Source organism: Mus caroli, chromosome 4, assembly GCF_900094665.2.
Source record: "Mus caroli chromosome 4, CAROLI_EIJ_v1.1, whole genome shotgun sequence".
Classification (NCBI taxonomy): Eukaryota; Metazoa; Chordata; class Mammalia; order Rodentia; family Muridae; genus Mus; species Mus caroli.
In genome coordinates, this window is record NC_034573.1 from 14,280,236 (window position 1) to 14,301,611 (window position 21,376).

The 21,376-nt window shown below is 35.8% G+C and overlaps 1 protein-coding gene across 1 annotated transcript in view; it reads right to left on the reverse strand.

Annotated features, from left to right (window-relative positions):
- Cnbd1 (cyclic nucleotide binding domain containing 1) overlaps positions 1-21,376 on the reverse strand; it is a 323,182-nt gene that overhangs the window by 63,644 nt on the left and 238,162 nt on the right. Inside the window, exons 9-10 of the mRNA XM_021159705.1 lie at positions 8,978-9,087; positions 7,379-7,529 (exon numbers count right to left, since the gene is read on the reverse strand). Coding sequence (XP_021015364.1) covers positions 7,379-7,529; positions 8,978-9,087 — 261 coding nt within the window. The remainder of the gene's footprint in view (positions 1-7,378; positions 7,530-8,977; positions 9,088-21,376) is intronic.

Sequence of the window (21,376 nt, forward strand, 5' to 3'; positions counted from 1 at the left end):
AAAGGAAAGGAAAGGAAAGGAAAGGAAAGGAAAGGAGAGAAAGGGGGCATTAAAAACTTTATTACGTAAAAGTTCAGGGATTTGAATAATCTCTTTGTGGGGCAATGGGCTATGCATAGACAGCCTAGTCTCCAGTCTAGCTGAGGTCTTGAACCCTGGTAGAACCCGATTGGTGGAAATTCCTGCCAACATGCGATGGAAGGCGTTCCCTCAGGTTTCCTGGACCCCTGGATCCTGTCTCAGTTATTGCCCCCACAGCCCCCACAAGAGAGGCTTGTGGCTAGTAGTCACAAACACAATGTCCCAAGCTTCTGACCTTCAGGCTAGACTCTTCCTAGTTACCTAGCAACAGCAAAATAACAATCCCACTATAAGAGGGGCTGTTTGGCCCCTCCTCGCTCTCTTAAGCTCTCTCACCTTTCTTATTCTCTTTCCCTCTTTCTCTCTCTCCTTTCCCCCCATCTCTCCTCTTGGCCATGGCTGGTCTCTCTCTCTTTCCACATTCTCTCTTCCCCCCTCCCCCACGCCTTTCTGCCTTTCTGCCTTTCTATAATAAAGCTCTAAAACCTTAGAGACTGTCTCTATTCATCAAGGCCCACTGTGCTTGCAGCCATGGATCAGACTAAGGACTCTTGCCTGCATGGAAACTATCCAGCACCCTTTCTTTCCCCTGCCCTCTCTTCTCGTATCTCCGCGACCTGGAGCTGCTCTGGGGCCCTGAGAATCTGGTACTGGGGATTCCCCTTGTCCACCCCTTGCCATGTGGGGTCAGTGGCTTCACACAGCCAGATGCCCACCCGGGGCTGCATGGAAAGCTTCTGGCAGTCCTCCTGAGTCCACCTGCTCAGAACACAGAAACTCTGGCGGAACGTGGGCACTCTTTCCCTCCCCACTCTTCCGCTACACCCACAGCCCAGCATCTCTTAAAAGGAAAAAAAAATTAAATTGAAGAAACCATCTTTTAAAAAAAATTTAAAAAGAAGCCACTTAATTTATAGTCAAAATGTTCAGTTAACAAGGCCATTTTCATTAGATTAGCTATTTTCAACATCATTCATGCTTATACAATCTAGTGTGGCTTTCTATTATGGTATTTAAGAAATTGATATTGGTGATTGAAATTGAAGACCATCTCAGGCTTTTTAAAAGTGTGTGAAAATCAGGAAATATATGGATAATACTATAAAGAATGTCCTATTTCTCTCGGGGTGATCAGAGGTCATAACTGAAAATATCTAAAATTTCAGAGGCATACTCAATTACAAAATCAGAAAACTCTTTGAACTTGAAGTCGAATAAACTAAATAGATCCACAAATAAACACATCAGTGTATATTACACCAGCTTGGAGGCAACAAGAAGGAAGTGATCCATCATGTGGAAAAGTTAATGAATAATATCACGTATCAATATGCCTTATTCTGTACTACGGTAGGCAGAAGGCTGAGAGAGAGCATGCTAGAAATATGGGACAGAGCATGTCAGTCAAGACTTCTCAATCTAACAAACATTACCTTGAAAATGATTGAGAAATAAAGCAACCCTAGGTAATAACAGAAATCTTATCACCTGCAAGTGAGTCTACCAAAAATAGGATGAATTTCACACTGAAAGGGCAATATGTAATAATTTGCTTTTAGGTGGCAAAACAATGTGCCACAGAAGCAATAATTATGTAGTAGCTATAAAATATAATATAAATATTCATTTTAGTTTTTCTGCCTCAGAAAGGAAACAGGTCACTCAGATAAGAGATGGGAAGTGACAGAGTTGGCATAGGTTGCCAGTTCTTTAATTATTTTTTCAGAGATTAACATCAGGGTAATAATATCTCAGAGGGAGGAAAACTGATTCCTCATGAAGTGTAATAGAGACTGTTATTTGGTATGGCTTAGTAAAATCAAGCTAAAACACATATAAGTACAAGCAAAAGATCTACAACCAGACTTTTTAGAATTGCTAATTAACTTGTTAAAGGACAGTCTTGATAATGTGGTGTAATCTGGAAATAGAGGTCTGATGGTAAGTCACAGTTCTAGTCCTCAAAAAGTATAATAGAAGAAATTCCCTGAAAAAATGATGATTAAGTTTTGAAAGTATATCTATAATCTTCTACTCATAACCAGGACCCAGAATTTTATTAGAATTTTACAGAGGCTACAAACCTCACATGAGATCTGTCTTCATGACTATGATAAAATGAGGTGAACAATGACAATTTGTGACTTGATTATGAACAAACATATCAAGGTCATCTAGACCTGTATAAAATACCAAATACCACATCTCCTGTTTAACCTAATTACCTGCTGCACCTATTTTCTATAGATTTATCTTTGTCATACTCATCCATGAGATAAAATGTATGGAAACAGGCTGTTTTCTTACATCATTCAATTTGTAACAGATTTATACTTCCTTAGACCATTTTCCCTAGACATCTAATCAAAATAGGAATCTTGTAAGAGTCTTTTGTGTGTTCTCTCATTGATACAATTTATAGTTTTTCACAACTTTTGTTCTAATTCTATTACATGTTAACACAAATCAATCAACTACTGGTGTATTCCTTGGATTATTGGAGAAAGGGGGTTGAAATCACCTATCATGTCGATATTCCAGTTTTTGCTTGATAAAAGAGGACAGAAAGTGATCTTGTTTTCTGTAGTTGTGAATGCTGAAATAAAAACATGCAAAATACTGCCTGGCTCAGAATGCATAGTCTGAAGTTAGAGTAAAATACTCAGTTTGGTAGCTAAAGCAGGCTATGTGATAAAGTACACATTTGTTTTTCAAATTAGTTGTGAAGAACTCAATCTTTAAGACTTTTACACATATTAAAGGTACTTAAAGTATAGAATGAGGGAGGGGAATTTTATAATGACCTCTAATTATTTGGAGAAGAGAATGTCTGAATAGCTCAAATGTAAATGAAAGTCAGGTGAGGGAAGGACACTATATACTCATCAAAGGGAAAATCCACAAAAAAGGATATTGAAATTCTAAACATTAATGCACAAATACAAGGACACCAACGTTTGTAAAAGAAACATCACTACTGCTTAAATCACATATTGGTTCTCACATGGTGATATTCAACCTGTGGCCATAGACTGGTCATCCATAAAAGCTAAAAAGAGAAATAATGAAGCTATGCAACATTATCAACCAAATAAACCTAACATATTTACATACCATTTCACCCAAACACAAGAGGATTTACCTGCCTCTCGGCATCTTATGGAACATTCTTCAAAATTGGACACATACCTGGACACAAGGCAAGTCAGAAACAAGCTGCAAGACATCCCAGAGATCCAGAATGGACCCAAACATGATTGCCAAAATAGTCAATGAACTAACTCCTAATGATATTCTGCTATACTAATAGATCGAAGCCTAACCCAATTGTCATCAGAGAGGCATCCTCCGGAACCGGTGGGAGCAGATGCATAGACCCAGAGACAAACACTAGGCAGAACCAGGAGAATCCCCAATAGAGAGGGAGAGAAAGGATTGTAGGGCCCATAGAGAACAAAAAAAAAAAAAAAAAAAAAAAATGACCCAGAAAATCAACTAAGCAAAACACACAGGGCTCACAGAGGCTGAAGCAACATCTACACACACCTTATGTTGTGTAGCATGGTGATCTTATGGGACTCCTAACAGTGTGTGTGTGGGGTCATCTCTGACCCTTTTGTCTGTGCTAGGAATCCTTTTCCTTTCACTGGGTTGACTTTTTGAGCCTCAGTATGAAGCTTTGTGTCTAGTTGCATTGTATCTTGTTATGCCATTTGCTGTGGATATCCTTGGGAGACCTGGTTGTTTCTTTTGTTTATTTCTTGTGGATAAATCTGGGATTGAGAGGGGTTCTGAGGGAGAGGAGTGGTGTGGGAGGGACAGGAAAAAGTGAAGGGAGAAGAAGCTATGATCAGGCTATAATATATGGAAGAAGAATAAAAGAAGAACTGATGGGTTTATGTGCATCGCTTGATAGGATACTTATACCAATAACCTCGCTTAGGCTCAGAGAATTTTTTTAGAAGACAGGACAACAAATATAGGAGATGAATTATAGCGGTAAGTATGGTGAAATATTATTTTCTGGGCATGACAGCCAATACAACCAAGATCTCATAGCAGTTTAGATTTTTCTGTATTTGGCTTGCATTATTCTGGACCCGTGAAGAGTCAATAACTGGTAAGGGAGGGTAAGGGAGTGGTTCACCGATCCCTACCACTTCCTTGGTAACCTTTGGGTATTGAATGATGTTGGACATCAAGGAGTCTCCCATTGGTGAGCTCACCAGGCTTCAACAGACAGTTACAAACCACAGCTGTGAAGATGGCAGGGAGGAAACTCAATGGCCCAAAGAACAAAAGACATAAAGAAGGCAAAGAGGCATATGTATACTAAGATTGGGATGTTGGGAGGGTTTGGAAGAAGATATGAGAGTATTCACCATACACTTTGTATGTGTAGAGACTGTCAACAAATTGTATTTAAAATATTAATTTTATATATTCATTGTTTTACTAGCTTGAGTAGTACTCTATTTTGTAAATACCACATTTTCTGTATCCTTTCCTCTGTTCAGAGACATCTGGGTTCTTTCCAGCTTCTGGCTACTATAAATTAGGCTGCTATGAACATAGTGGACCATGTGTCCCCATTACCAGTTAGAACATCTTCTGGGTATATGCCCAGGAGTGGTATGCTGGGTCCTCAGGTAGTACTATGCCCAATTTCCTGAGGAACTGCCAAACTGATTTCCAGAGTGGTTGTACCAGCTTACAATCCCACCAGCAATGGAGTATTGTTCCTGTTACTCCACATCCTCGCCAGTATTTACTGTCACATGAGTTTTTGTTCTTAGCCTTTCTGACTGGTGTGAGGTGGAATTTCAGGGTTGTTTTGATTTGAATTTCCTTGATGATTAAGGGTGGGTTAGCGAGTGGGGGATGGGGAGGGATAGGGTGTTTTGGAGAGGAAACTAGGAAAGGGGATAATGTTTGAAATGTAAATAAAGAAAATATCTAATAAAATAAAAATATGAATTTTAATGAAGCAGATTTTTGGTGAAAAGTGTGTCAGTGCAAGAACACTTGCCTACTTTGTTTAAAGCCCTACATTCCATCCCCCAAATCATAAAGATTCTCTACCTCCACTAACAATCGGACATACACACAAACTATATATAAAGTTCCCTTTTCATGTGTAAATATTTTCCTTTCATTAAAACCAACCATGCATTAATTTCCTTGAGCTACTTTTGTTTTTAAAATGTATTTTAATTCCCTTGAAATAAAATATGCAATACTTACAATGTGGAAATGTAAATATATCCTACAATAAACTTATTATTCTATTACCTTATACATTTTTGGAAAATATAGTTCCTAATCATAATTCTACCTAGAGACTAATGAATCAAGGAAAGAGCATGACAGTAGCCTTGTGAAATCAGTCTTAAAATAAATGAACTATAGAATAAATTTTAGAAGATGAATAGCATGCACATGAACAATTTCATCTCTATACTATACCATCTATTTAAATTTGGGCTGCCAGGTGGCAAAGGAGATTCTAATAAATACTTGAAAGAAACACATTCATGTGTTTGATATGGCCAGTTTGTTGGGGATACACAATTTCAGATATATGATGAAAACCCTTTTCAGGTATATGTATAAGAATATCTTTAAAAGGTATTAATATCTAAATTAGAAGAAAGAGTAAGGAAACTTGGTTATCAATGCGAAAAGGTAAAATTCAGTAATTCAATGTACCAGCAGAGCTACAAAATCAGATACAGAGTTGACTCTTTCTCCTTCAGTATCTCTAATTTCTATGTCTCCTTATTCTGGAACACTGTCTATCCACTAAGGAAAAAGATTATCAAATATTCATAATCCAAAACTTACTTAATTTCCTCACTACATATACATGTGTATGTGTATGTGTGTGTGTGTGTGTGTGTGTGCGCGCACACAAACACAACCACCCCTACCTCCCCCTCCACACACAACTTTTGAGATCTTTAGTCTCAGACTAGGGCAAAACTTGTCCCACCAAGAGCTTCCCTTATTCTCAGGCCACAGCTGAACTCCTGGGTCCAGATGAGGTGCTTCCCAGTGAATCTCCTTAACATATATAAATATTCAGTTGGTTCTGTTTCTCTGTAAAGCCCCGAATGAAGCAATTTTTTGGTGAAAAGTGTATCAGTGCAAGAACACTTGCCTACTTTGTTTAAAGCCCTACATTCCATCCCCCAAACCATAAAGATTCTCTACCTCCACTAACAATCAGACATGTGTAATGTGTGAAATCTTTATTTAAGCAAAATGGTATCTAATATGTTTATGTAACCCACTAATATTATTAGTGAAAGAAAAACATGCCAAATACTGAAGGAATTGTTGTTTTAATTCATAGTTGGTGTTGTGAAGTGATATTTAACTTCAAGGGAGTTGTATTTGAATGACACAGACATGAAGAAAATTAACAAATACCACTTCAAAACCACACTTTTTAATAACAGACACGAGTTTGAGATAGCCTTTTCATTTGAATAAAGTTTTAGCAAGTGTAGGTTGTACATTCTCCAGGAGATTTATATACTCAAAATTTGGAATCCAAGCATTTTGTTCAATTGAGGTAGTTTAAGGAAAAATCTTTCACCAATCCTTATGTTCAAAAATGTCTCCTATTATATTATTTAATGGTATATGGCATTCTTTAGCATGAGTGTACACTTAGAATTATACTGAGTAATGGCTTAATCACTCATTTTTGCTTATATTCAATTGCATATCTTAATCTGTGATAGCATCATTATTCATTTATTATTACTAAAGCCCTAAGGTTTCAGTATTTGACTTAAATATTGCAAAATTTGAATGTGTGTATATGTGTGTGCACATATGCATGCATGTGTGTATAGGATTGCATTGAATTCATGTGTTTTTTACATGTGAGTATGCATCTTTGCATGTGTGTATGATCTCTATGTCATGTATATGTATATGATTAGGTCTTTGAACATTAGTATTGTACATATTTTACCCGATTCAAAATTATTAAGGAAACACCTTAAATATAGTATAAATCATTCTGTAAAAGCAGGACTGCTACATTTAACAGTGAATGATAAAAAAGCCTAGTAAACTCAACAAGCTGAAAGTAAAAAAATGGAGTCAGAATAATGTAAGGGGTGCATCTTTCTACTACATATCCATCTAAAATCTAATATATCTGTAGCCACTATTATGCATGTATCCACACAATAAGTCTCCATTTTCAGTTAAAATTCTATTCTCTTTTCAAAAACCCCCATGATTAAATGGTCAAAGAGTTAAAAGACAGTCATGCATTTACCCTGTATGTCCTTATCTTCAATAACTGCCATCTCAACTTCTCGTCCGGTAATAATTGTGCATGTGAAGGGAGCTTGAAGAAGAATACTGATCTCACCAAAGGACTCCTTCTCCTTAAGTTTACCCATATAAACAAGTTTTTTAATTTTTTTCTGCAAAAGATAGGGACAATAGAGGTTTCATGAAAATATTCACATAATCATTATTATTAGAAACTCAACAATTCATAGACCTTCTGGCTAAAAGAAATTAGTAGCCAAGTTTATTGACATCAGAGGAAACATTTACTTTTTATTCATTGTATATTATTCTGTTTATAATAAAGCAATAATACATTCAAGTACCCTTCAGAATATGAAAGATAGCTGACAACACTGCCATTTAGTTATGCTACTATTACATTATTTTAATGTCTACTAATTCAGAGTATGTGTGAATATGAGATGATTGATGATGATGATGTTGGTAATGATGATGATGGTGATGATGATATGCATGTAGATGACTGAGGAGAACTTCAGTTCCCTCTTTTTACTATGTGGGCTCCAGAGTTTGTCAGGTTTTGTGGCAAGCTGAGCCATCTAACTATCCTACATTTCATTTGTGATTATGTTAAGATGTCTGAGCAATGTTGAACTAGTTCAAGTTTTCAAAGCCCCAAGAATAGTAGAGAGTGTAACTTAACAATATTTTGTGAACTACCAACTGTAATAAACTTCAGCCTCAGGTGGAAGACACTGTTATTGGAGTAACTGAGAGGATGGAGATAAGAAAAGTTAATAGCTATAACTGATGGCATAAACTGAGATAGCTATTCACTCTTGTCTTTCTTCGTTTATTTTGTGGGTGTGTTTGCTTATAAGTGTGTTACTGTGAATTAATCTCAGGTCCATTTACATATCACAACTGGGAATTTTGTGAGCTGTATCTCCAACTATTATGCTTTCTTAGTAAAAATGGTGATTTCAGTTGAATAATCTAATAATTTATTTCAAATCGGGGTCCTTGTGGTAGACTTTACTGCAGTTTCAGTACAGATGGTTCTGCAGAGGGTGAGAGGATGATGGCATCTTTCCTGGTATTAAAACTACAATGATCAGGCAACAGTAAGCATGGAAAAACAAATATCTCCCCAAGACAAGTATTTGGCAGGCACTTGAACAAGGAGGAAGTCTTTAGTAAGTTTGTTGAAATCAAGTCATAAAAATTTAAATATTTGTCATTTTTGGACATGGTAAAGCTTTACTGTGGATATCACAGAAATGTCAGAGAATAAGCCAGTTTACATATTTAATTGAATCCTATTACATAGTATCAGAGAAATGATCATTCATTCTTTTTCTGTTCCTGTAACTCCTTTTTGCCTGGTTAATAAAGTGAAATGAGTACCTTGTGCTTTCTTGGGGGTTGATGTTTTCACACCACCTATGTTGAGATCCATGCAACTTACCGTAGATGCTTTTACTCCGTATGTATGACAATTCATTATCCAAGGATACCACAATGTATGGTGTTCAATATGTATGAGAAAATGTTATCCAGCATCCCTAAGTCATTAGAGTAGTTAATTCTCAAAAGAAGCAAATAAGCTGAAACTCACCACTTTGTTTATTGGTAGGTCCACAAGTCCAACAACATTTCTATAAATGTTACAATATCCAGAGTTGATATAACCCACAAATGAAATGACAGTTCCACTTTCTACTAACACTGAAAATGAAAGATAAAGAGAGACCTTTTACATTTGGGAAATAAAAAATTATTTAGTATATTCTGACAAAATTAGGCTACTTAATTCAATAACTATGGTATTTTCTGAATAAATGTCAACCTATAGACACTACATATGTAAAGAGAAATTTTAAAAGTGTACCTATTGTGTGTTCGTATGTGTATATATATATATGTGAGTGTGTGTGTGTGTGTGTGTGTACTACTGCTATAGAAATAAACATTGATGAGTACTCACCTGCATCATTTACTGAATTATATATTAAAATATTCTAGGTGCAGAAGAGATGACTCAACAGTTCAGAGAGTTCACCACTTCTTTCCCATGTTTGGTTCACATCACCCACATCAGGTTGCTCTCAACCACCTAGAACCCCAGTTCCAGGGAAATCCAAAATATCTGGCCACATTGGGCACTTTCTCTAAAGTGTTTGCACAAACACACACATGTAAACACATACCAGGTTTAAAATGATATTTAAAGAATATGTCTAATGTGTCTGATTTCAAATTTTTATAGATTTGAATAATGACTTTCACAAATGTTAACTATAACTCTCCGGACTCCATACCTTCATCTGGAAACCAGAAACTTTCTTAATATAGTAGTGGTTATAGGTAAAGGTTTTGGGGGCATGCTGCCCTACTGTAAAGCCTTCACAGCTACTTCCTGTATGTCCTTATAAAAGTATATAACTTCTCTAATCTGTGGCTCTTGGCCATCTTCTTCCTGGAAGACAGATGAGCATTGTGGAGAGGTAGAGTGAGTGTAAGTGTTTTTCCAACCCAGACGTTTTCTCAAAGTTCTTTCTTTAAAGGTTTCTTTCTTCAAAGTTCCCAATCTTTTATTTTGTGTATTTATGGTATTTTTAGGGAACTCTTATTCAGAACTCTAATACACCATACTCTGTCTAATATTGCTGGTCTTGTTACATTGGCATTTGAGAATCTGATCTTTATAGAATTTCATGTTTGATTTTTCCCTTTTCATTTTAACTTTGAGCCTTGCTTTGTAAGATAAAATTTAATTTCCCCTGTGATTGATGTTTTCTTTAGTAAATATATGAAATACACTTAGCTTTGTCTGCCACAGAGTAAATACTATATATGAAAAATACTGTGAAATTTGAAACTCTGGCTGTCTAGATATTATACCTGTATATAGAATCTTAGTTTGAAAAATCACTGAAGGATAAGAAGGACCATAAGCAAGAATCAGTATGAAAACCATAAGCATGTACCTCTGATACTACGAACCATAAGGAACACAAGATGCTATATGTAAAGTACTAAATTATATTTGGATATGTACTGTTATAAGGTATAAATGTTCTTATAGTACTGGGAGTACTACCTAATTAGATCAGTCAATCTTTTATTCATTTCTAATTTTGTTAATTTTAAATATCCCTTTAAAGTGAATGTTCAGCTTTTAAAATTTTTAATTCATGTTGTTTTCTTTTAACATTGAATCCTTTCCTTTTAGCTCAGTTTCTAATCTACTAGTCTAGATTATATCTCTTTGACTGCATTTAAATTTTGATTTTAATTAATTTAAGTGCTTTCATTTTTGCATAATATGCTATTGTAAAAGATCTTTTAAGTTTGTCAACCCAAATATTTTCATATAGTGACAATTTCCTGGTTTTTGATCTAGGGTTTGCCCTAATATTTTCTCCAGAAATTTAATTTTTATTTTGAATTTCTATATGCAAATACCTCGTTAAGACATTTTCTCATATTTCTTGTTATCAGATTATTTTCACATTGTACTACCCAGATAGATAGATAGATAGATAGATAGATAGATAGATAGATAGATAGACAGATAAACAGATAGATAGACATAGACACAGGCATAGGCATAGACATAGACAAACATAGACATAGACATAGACATAGGCATAGATATACCTAATGCATTATGAGATGTGATTAACTTGGCTGAGTTTTTCCTAATTTTATTTAAAAGAAGGGTACATTCCTCTTAGGAACTGTGATGTTAATCTTGATTATTTACATTACAGAATCTATAATCAGAATAAAATTGCAGCTCTGGACATGTCTATAAGAGGATTTCTTGAATGAGTTAACTGAGGTAAGAGGTCAGATCCTAAATGTGTCCAGCATCCTTCCATGTACTACATGTATAGACAGAATAAAAGAAGCTAGGAGCTGAGAACCAACAGTCATTATTGTTGTCTTTTAGAGCCCTGATGGAATGTGACCTGTTGCCTCAAATTCCCACTTCCAACTGTCATAATTTCTAGGGAGTGATAGACTACAACCTTTTATATATAACCTTTCTTCCTTAAGCTGTGTTTTGACATATCCCCTAGTGAAATCCAGGTGTATCTGGAAATTTGGGCATAAAACGTATAAAGACTGGAGGAAGGAAAGAAGTGATATGCAGCCCAGTCTTCTGGATATGATATGGCCATTGCACTCATGAGCTAAAAGCAGTTGTGGTTACCTACCCAAGATCAACACCCTTGAAAGTTCCAACACAGGTTTGGGGGCAAAAGGTACCTAGATTCTTGGCAGGTGGTGACTTCTTTGGGAGTGAAAGTCAGGTTTCTCTATGGAGAGAGAGGGTAGCTTCTTTTTTTTTTTTTTTTTTTTGTTTTTGAGTGTTAACAACCAGTTATTTATTGCAAATTAAATTAAATTAAATTGTTTTCATCAAATGCAATGCCTTGCTGACTAATAAAATTGTACGTTCTCTCTTTTATTTTTGTTTTTGTTTTTGTTTTTTTTAATTAGGTGTTTTCTTTATTTACATTTCCAAAGCTATCCCAAAAGTCACCCATATCCTCCCACCCCACTCTTCTACCCACCCACTCCCACTTCTTGGCCCTGGCGTTCCCCTAAACTGAGGCATATAAAGTTTGCAAGACCAATGGGCCTCTCTTTCCACTGATGGCCGACTAGGCCATCTTCTGATACATATGCAGCTAGAGACATGAGCTCTGGGGGGGGGGTTAGTTCATATTGTTGTTCCACCTATAGGGTTGCAGATAACTTTAGCTCCTCGGGTACTTTCTCTAGTTCCTCGATTGGGGGCCCTGTGATCCATCCAGTAGCTAACTGTGAGTATCCACTTCGATGTTTGCTAGGCCCCTGCATAGTCTCACAAGAGACAGCTATATCAGGGTCCTTTCAGCAAAATCTTGCTAGTATATGCAAAAGTGTCAGCGTTTGGATGCTGATTATGGGATGGATCTCTAGATACGGCAGTCTCTAGATGGTCCAACCTTTTGTCTCAGCTCCAAACTTTGTCTCTGTAACTCTTACCATGTGTGTTTTGTTCCCAATTCTAAGAAGGGGCAAAGTGTCCACACTTTGGTCTTCGTTCTTCTTGAGTTTCATGAGTTTCACAAATTGTATCTTATATCTTGGGTATTCTAAGAATCTGGGCTAATATCCCCAGAATATCAGTGAGTGCATATCATGTAAGTTCTTTTGTGATTGGGTTACCTCACTCAGAAAGACAAAAAGGCCACCAGCAGATTGGGAAAGGATCTTTACCTATCCTAAATCAGATAGAGAACTAATATCCAATATATATAAAGAACTCAAGAAGGTGGACTCCAGAAAATCAAATAACCCCATTAAAAAATGGGGTGCAGAGCTTATCAAAGAATTCTCACCTGAGGAATACAGAATGGCTGAGAAGCACCTGAAAAAATGTTCAGCATCCTTAATCATCAGGGAAATGCAAATCAAAACAACCCTGAGATTCTACCTCACACCAGTCAGAATGGCTAAGATCAAAAATTCAGGTGACAGCAGATGCTGGCAAGGATGTGGAGAAAGAAGAACACTCCTCCATTGTTGGTGGGATTACAAGCTTGTACAACTCTGGAAACCAGTCTGGCCATTCCTCAGAAAATTGGACATAGTACTACCAGAGGATCCCGCAATACCTCTCCTGGGCATATATCCAGAAGATGTTCCAACNGGTAAGAAGGACACATGCTCCACTATGTTCATAGCAGCCNTATTTATAATAGCCAGAAGCTGGAAAGAACCCAGATGCCCCTCAACAGAGGAATGGATACAGAAAATGTGGTACATTTACACAATGGAGTACTACTCAGCTATTAAAAAGAATGAANTTATGAAATTCCTACCCAAATGGAGAGGGTGGCTTCTTAATACCCAGCAGTTGATCCTTATGGTTGAGCATTTAAGCCGCAACTACTGAACTCAGTGAGTTAAAACATATTAATAATAATAATAATAGAAAACAAAAGAATGCTTGAAGTTTGGAAGGAACTGTTTGAAAGTTCCAGGGGAAATGAGGGTGAATATAATAAAAGTATATTTTATTTACATGTAAATTTCTCAAATAATAAATACAAATAATTAAGATAACATAATATCATTTATATCTGCATCTCTCATGAGTGAAATACTCCATTATAAACCTAACCAATGTATGCAAGTGAGAAAAGCTACAAAAGATGTACAAATTTACAAATTATGTTCAAGTGACAAATGATATCAAAGAAGTTCTAAATAAGTAGAGAAAAGTTTTAAATCAATAAATAGAAAGATTCAATATTGTTCCTATGGAAGTTTCTTCCTAAATTATCTATTGACTCAGAAGTGCCTCTTTTAGACAAATAATAAACATTTAAAGTGAAAAAAGAGAACTTGAAGTTCGTAGAGGTCTCATTAAAACTCCACTGTTAATTTATAAATAATAACAATTTGATTTGATATTTCTTGGAAAGATGCAAAAGACATAGGGACACCAGCAAAATATTGAAAGAAAGGAGGAAATGAGGAAGAAAGACACTACTAAAATGAAAACTTCTTGTACAGCCTTCATCCTGCTAATGTGTTAAAGGTTCAAGAAGAGACAGGTAGCACACTGCATTGAAATAGAGACCATACAAATTGATCTACATATAGTCAAATGATTTTTGGACAAAGAAACAAAGTCTTCAAACACTGAGAATATTCAGCAGATTACAAGCTGAACTCAAACTATAACCTTCTACTCTTCAAAAATATCTTAGGATGAATCAAAGACCTAATTATATAATGAAACCCAGCAATACTATGAGAAGGTAACCATAAGACTATAGAACTATAAAACCTTGGTTTTAGCACTGACATCAAGGGTATGACATTGGAAATAAAGCTGTGAGCATTGGATGCATAATCCAGACCTAAGAAAATTAAAAGAGAAATCTACTCTGAAAAAATTCCTAACGATGAAAAATAAAGCCATAAGAGAAAAAAAGTTAATAAAATATATATCCATCCAAGAACTAACATGTAAAATCAAAAAACACAACTCTTAAAATTAATAAGAAGGCAAGTAAAGCCCATAAATATAAAATTATTGGAAAAATATTTCACAATAATTACATTAAAAATAAAACCTAAAGCACTAAAATGAAATAAAAGCAAAACCACAGCATACCAAATCCTGAGAGATAAAGCAAGAGTATTACTAATGGGAAATCTATAGCAATGAATGCCCACTTCAGGAAAACAAGGACCTCCAGTGAAGGGCCACAGGTCAGGGGGCCAGGAAGGTATAAAAAGGAGAAGGAGAACCTCCCAGGAAACCATAAATATCTGAGTATAAATACTTGAAATAAAAAGTAAAAGATTAATATAAAATTAGATTTTTAGCAATTTTTTAAAAGATGTGAATAAAACTTGATGAAAGTTGAAATACCAATGGATATGATAAAAATGATTGTAGAAATATTGTGTATAAACATGCCATCAATTGCATCTCCTGCAATAAATGGATAAATTACTGGCAATAGTTACTATATAAATATTGAATCGTGGACAAATAGGAGACCTGAACAGATAGATCTAATAAGGATTTGGATTCAGTAAACAAAAGCCTCCCTTGGTCAGGTTAACTCTGGAAGAGATGATATAACATCACTTTTTCTTTAAGTCTGCCAAACACTGAATGGGCAAGAGTAGTAACTAGTTCATTTTATGAATTAGGCAGAATTCTGATAGCTCCTACAGGAAAAGCTACTCTAAGAAAAGAAAACTACAGACCTATATGACTGATGTTACCAGTTTAAACAATCTTTACAAGAAACTGGCTCATCAAATTGAACTGGCTATGTAGAGGACCATGACCCATGTCCAAGTGAGAATTGTCCCTGTCATGTGATCACAGTTCAATAGTGTTAACAATTTTTCATGATTATAAAAATAAAATAAATAAAATACAAAACTTTAAGAAATCCAGGAATAGAAAGAAACTAAATGCAGTAAACACTGTAGATACAGAGTTCGTAGCTAAAATACAATCTCAACCATACTAAAGCCTTCCTCCTAGGAAAATAAACAACTCAGAGATGTCTTCGCAGAAACTAAAACTGTCCCAACACCGTTTTACATCATACATTTTAGATAAGTTACAATATATTCAGTCTATTATTTATTTATTTATTTTAAATTTTAGATTTTATTCCCCAGTCTACCCTCTGTCTGTTCCACATCACATACATCCTTCCCACCCCCTGTCTCCACGATGATGTCCTCACTCCCCACCCCTCACACCACCTGTCCTCTAAATTTCCTGGGGCCTCCAATCTCTTGACAGTTACGTGCATCGTTCCTGATTGAACCTAGACCTGGCAGTTCTCTACCATATGTGTGTTGGGAGCCTCATATCAACTAGTGTATCCTGCTTGGTTAGTGGTCCAGTGTTTGTGAGATCTCAGGGTCCAGATTAATTATGACTGCTGGTCCTCATACAGGGTCTCCCTTCTCCTTTGCTTCTTTTAGTCTTTCCCTAATTCAACCACAGCGATCAGCAGCTTCCCTCCATTGGTTGGGTGCAAAATCTGCATCTGACTTTCAGCTGCTTCTTGGATCCCACAGAGTGTGGTCATGTAGGATCCTTTTTTGTGAGCGCTCCATAGTCTAAATGTTTTTGCAGCAGAACTCATGGTCTCCCTTAATTAAAAGTAAAGAAATAAAGACACAACTCAAACATGTCTATTTAGGCAGTTAGATTGCACGTCATACCACAGGCAGAACATCCTGTAACATAGTTAAAGAGAAGAATGACAAGTTACAAGCCTGAGGGTGAGTTCCAGTGCATTTGGTCCAAATCAGTTCTGAGTTCTGTCTTCTGACTTAAAAGAATAGCAATCTGTATGTAGTTCTATCCTAGCAGCAAATAGTATTTTGCTCCTGTTGTTGTTGTCATGTGATGTGAAAGCTATGCTCTATTTTGGAACATGTCACTTTCCTAAGAAACTTTCTCACTAGGGAAGAAAATAATTTTATTTTATTCAGATCATTTTACAATTGTGTAATTATGCACAAATAAGAGTATTCATGAAATGTTGTCTCTAAAACAGCAAGAATATTATAGAACTAGCATTAAATGGTAAGAGAACTTCAACTAAATGGTGCAGCTCCAAGCATCTGCTTCCTCATCCTTCTGAGCACAGGAACTAATCAGAGCTACACAAAACCATTTCACATTTTTTAACCCAGCTTTTAACACTTTTATTGTTAATTACTTTATTTAAAATACTTGTTATTTTGAAATCTAACAATGTTTTGTAACTGTGAAATAAATTAATTGAGGTAAAATTTTAAACACTCTATTTGTTAATCATTTATAACCAATCTGCTGAATGAAAGTGTGCTCCTATGACCACAAGTTATTCTCATGGTTTTGCTTTTGTCGTTCATTTATCTTTGTGTAGTAGGAATTTTCCAATAAGGCCAACTTACTTTCTGTGTCTTCATTTATTATTTCTCAAATGGAGTTTGGGGAATTTTTCAAATACACTTCTGAGCTCCATTTTATGAAATAAGAATTCTGAAGTGTTGTGAGTGGAGAAGAGAACTGTGACTATTACTTGTTAGTTTTATGACTGATACTGACAAATGGTTAGAACAATATACAAAATGTCCCTGGGAAAATCAGACTCATCAGCTTTTATTAGACCACATTTTTGGTCCATGGACAGTTCCAGGGTAAGGATTTGTTTATTGGCATTTTCTTACTTCCTCATCCACCACTGCAATTATAAAACTACTTTCCTGAAGCTAACTAGCATCATTCTAACGTGAACTAAGGTGCCACTTTCTCTTCCAACATCCTTTACATTCTGTTGACCTAGACTGGCTACTGATCTGCTATTTCCTCCTTCCCTGAGTTATACCAACCCGGCGTTGGACACATGCTCTTATAAACATAAATATCTGCTTTTCCAATCTCATGATTAGGCTAGCACTTCTTTTAACTACTTCAGCAGTTCCTTCTCCGATGTCCTCATTTATCCTCTTTCTCCCCAAGCTAGGAGGCTTTGAACTCACAGAATTATCATGAGTTTGGACATAAGCCCTCCATGAAACATGGGGCATGGTACTTCTTTGAAGGAGAATGATGCTAAATTGTGATTAAAATTGCTCACTTTAGCTACCTGCTCAATGACAAGTTCTGCGAAAATTCAACAGAACTCTGATATCAACCTCATATAATACATATTTCTGGGGTTGTGATAGAGAACACTCAAGGTCTCACAGGCACACTTCATTCTCAGGTGATCTGATTCCTTTATTTATATTTGGAAATACAGTACACTATATGAAATATTTAAATCTAGATTCATTTCAGTTTATCTAGGAAAACAATAACATTTAAGACACTAACTCTACATAATGAATCCATCTCTTTTCCTGTTCTGCCATATTTTTCCTACTGATGTGTATGGAATGTTTTTTCTACATGTGCATGGATAATTTTATTGGCTGCTGTGTCTCACTCTATACTGTTCCAGACCAAATTCACCCATGTCATTTTTGTTAGGTAAATTGTTTCTAAAATTTTGTAGGAAGTCTGCATATATAAGTACAATGTTTTAGACAGATTTATCCAATATCTAGATTTATTCCATATTATTTTTGTCAAATTAACTTTGAAACACATTACACCATGGTACACACCTGCCCAAAGGACAAACAATTATCATTCACTTACTTTGGCAGTGCTGTATAATAATGAATGTTATAATATTTGCAGTCCTTTGTTTCTCTTTGGACATTGCTTTTTCTGACTCCTATTCTATTTCTACCACTTTGTCCCTTTCCCAGTGTGTTTATTTCTCTCATGTGTTTGTGTTCAATCTTTTACCTTGTGACTCTGAATGTTTACTATTTACTTGGTAAAGTTATATTTATATGAATTATAAATCTACCTCATTTCTAATATAGGAAATAATTTATCAGCTGGATGTTTGTGTAGTGATAATTCATGATCATTAATATACAAAATAAAGGGATTTGTTTTGATATTTTCCTTTCTTTTGAAATTTTAAAAGATATTTACTTATTTATATCTATATATTATTAGATATTTTATTTATTTACATTTCAAATAAACATTAATTTGTATTATAACTAGGAAATATTCTTAAAGAAAAAATGAAACTTGAAATTTATTCTAGTAAGAAAATGTGGTTAAACATTAGAAATATCAAATTGATGTCACTATCGAATCTTGCTTTACTTTATTGAAAACTCATAATTTTAGTAGGTCACTTGAAAAGTTTACTGACAAGAACATAAAGGCATAGATGTTGGAATTCCCTCAGAATGACAACTAACTAATCCTGATCTTCTCAAAGACATCATGTCACTTAGGATGCTGAGTGAGGTGCGAGGAGCTTGCTAAGTAGCATTCTGTTATTGTTCCTACCTGCCTGAAGAGAAGTTAATCAATTTGTAAGTATCTTATTTCTTTTCTTTAGAACTGTGCTTTACATATATGAGTCAATGACAGGTCAAGCTACTTCTTGTGAGTACCCTTTTAGGAATGCAATCAGAATTATTCCATGGGATGGCAAAATAGTTATTACTAATGTTTCAGACACTAATCATGTATTCTGTGATAGAAACCCAAATTTGATTCATAGTTTTTTCATTGTAAATATTCTCTAAATAAATTCTAGCAATATTTTCTTAACTGATATTCATCAAACAAATCTAAGATTAATATTAATGAAATGTGTGTTCACAGTGGCAAGCTCTGTCTGTATCACCGTACCCTTTCTAAACTAGAAGTTAAATAAATGGTCTTTCATTAAAGAAGTTTGCCAAGGATTTTAAAGTAAAGAATGAATTAATGTTAAAATAAACATCATAAAACAAGATTTCTCAGATGAACATGGATAAGCATTTAATAATAGAAATAATGTTTTAAATTAAAAGAAAGTGATATGAGATATGTAAATGCTATTAATATATCTTTTGATCCAAAACATGTTAACAGCAAACATTTTAACAAATATATATATATATATATATATATATATATATATATATATATATACATGTATAGCAGCACCAATCTTAAAACACCTATAGAAAAACAGATCCTTGCCATAGCTCTCCTCTAATTAAAAATGTCATGTTTCAGTGAAGTACTGCTATGTTGTATTATCTGAGATGTCTGCATTTTATAAAATGATACTTTTATCCGCCGAAAATGTCCCAAACAAAAGTATCTTTTGAGTTTGAAAATTGGTACTAGAGTTAGTTGGTTAAATAACTGCTTGTGAAAAACTTAATGGATGCAAAAGTGTGAAAAACCAAACTAAAACAAACAAATAAACAAAAACATGAACTGGAATGAAGACTGAGAAAAGAAAAAGAAAAGCAAATTGCCATTGGAGAAGTTGTTTATTTGTTTGTTTGTTTGTTTGTTTGTTTTGGGAGATAAAGCAAACCAACTGAGTGAAGGCAGTTCAGTGAGTTTGTCACTGAGTTGGAAGTCAGTGCATTTAATGAATGCAGTGAAGTTGAGTTTGTGAGTTGATGCAATTCAGTGCAGGTCAGCACGGGCAATTGACACTAGAGAATGAGAAGGCGCTAAAAGATCAGAATAAGTTGCCAGAGTTTGTTTGACACCAAGCAGAGCAGTTCAGTGAGAAGCTGAGAAAAGCTAGATTGAATCAGTCATCTTGGAGAGCAGATTGAACAAGAACAGTTGACTTTGAACAAGTCAGCTAAAATTCATAAAGAACAAGAAAGCTTGATCTTGTTCAGCAGAAAGCCTCCAAGACAACAATGACATCAGGCAAATATGATACTTTTACACACTAACCAAGTACAGGGATTACAGAAGTGCAGAAGTGTACAATTTCACAACCATTTTTTTTTAAATTTAGATAATGTGACCTTTATGACCTTTATGTATAAAGGTCAAGATACTTCTTGGATAATGGACTCCACCGAGACTACTCTACACAGACATCCAGTCACCTTCCCTGCCAGAGGATAGGTGTCCGCCCAGCCCTAGAGGGCTTTTCCTGAGCATCTGCAGGAGACATCTTGGCTTCCTCTACCGAGACTACTCTGCACAGGTGAGAGTGTGGATTACAGAAGCTAACAGCTTCTGGGACAGGCAGGAGCCACAGAGCTTCAGAGGCAGCCGCCTTTTTGGGCTCCAGACATCCGGGCACCTTAGCTTCCAGAGGATAGGTGTCTGCTCGGCCCGGGAGGGCTTTGCCTGAGCATCTGCAGGAGACATCTTGGCTAATGGACTCCCCCGAGACTAGTCTGCAAAGGTATGGACTACAAAAGCTAACAGCTTCTGGGACAGGTCCTGTTTTGGGCCTTCATCTTCTGCCAGGAGGCAAGTCTGAACGCCAGATATCTGTGCACCTGCTCTGAAAGAGGAGAGCCTGCCTGCAGAGAGTGCTCTGACCACTGAAACTCAGTAGAGAGCTAGTCTCCCTGGTCTGCTGTTAGAGAATAACAGAATCACAAGACGAACAAGCTCTAACCAGAGACAACTATGACAATTGACTCCAGAGTTCACCAGATGGTGAAAGGCAGACATAAGAATCTTACTAACAAAAACCAAGACGACTCACCATCATCAGAACCCAGTACTCCCACCTCAGCCAGTCCAGGGCACCCCAATACACCCAAAAATCTAGACCCGGATTTAAAGGCATATCTCATGATGATGGTAGAAGACATCAAGACCGTCTTTAATAACTCACTTAAAGAAATACAGGAGAACACGGCTAAAGAGTTAAAGGTCCTTATAGAAAAACACAAAGAGATGATGGAAATGAACAAAACCATACTAGACCTAAAAAGGGAAGTAGACACAATAAAGAAAACCCAAAATGAGGCAACACTGGAGATAGAAAACCTAGGAAAGAAATTTGGAACCATATATGTGAGCATCAGCAACAGAATACAAGAGATGGAAGAGAGAATCTCAGGTGCAGAAGATTCCATA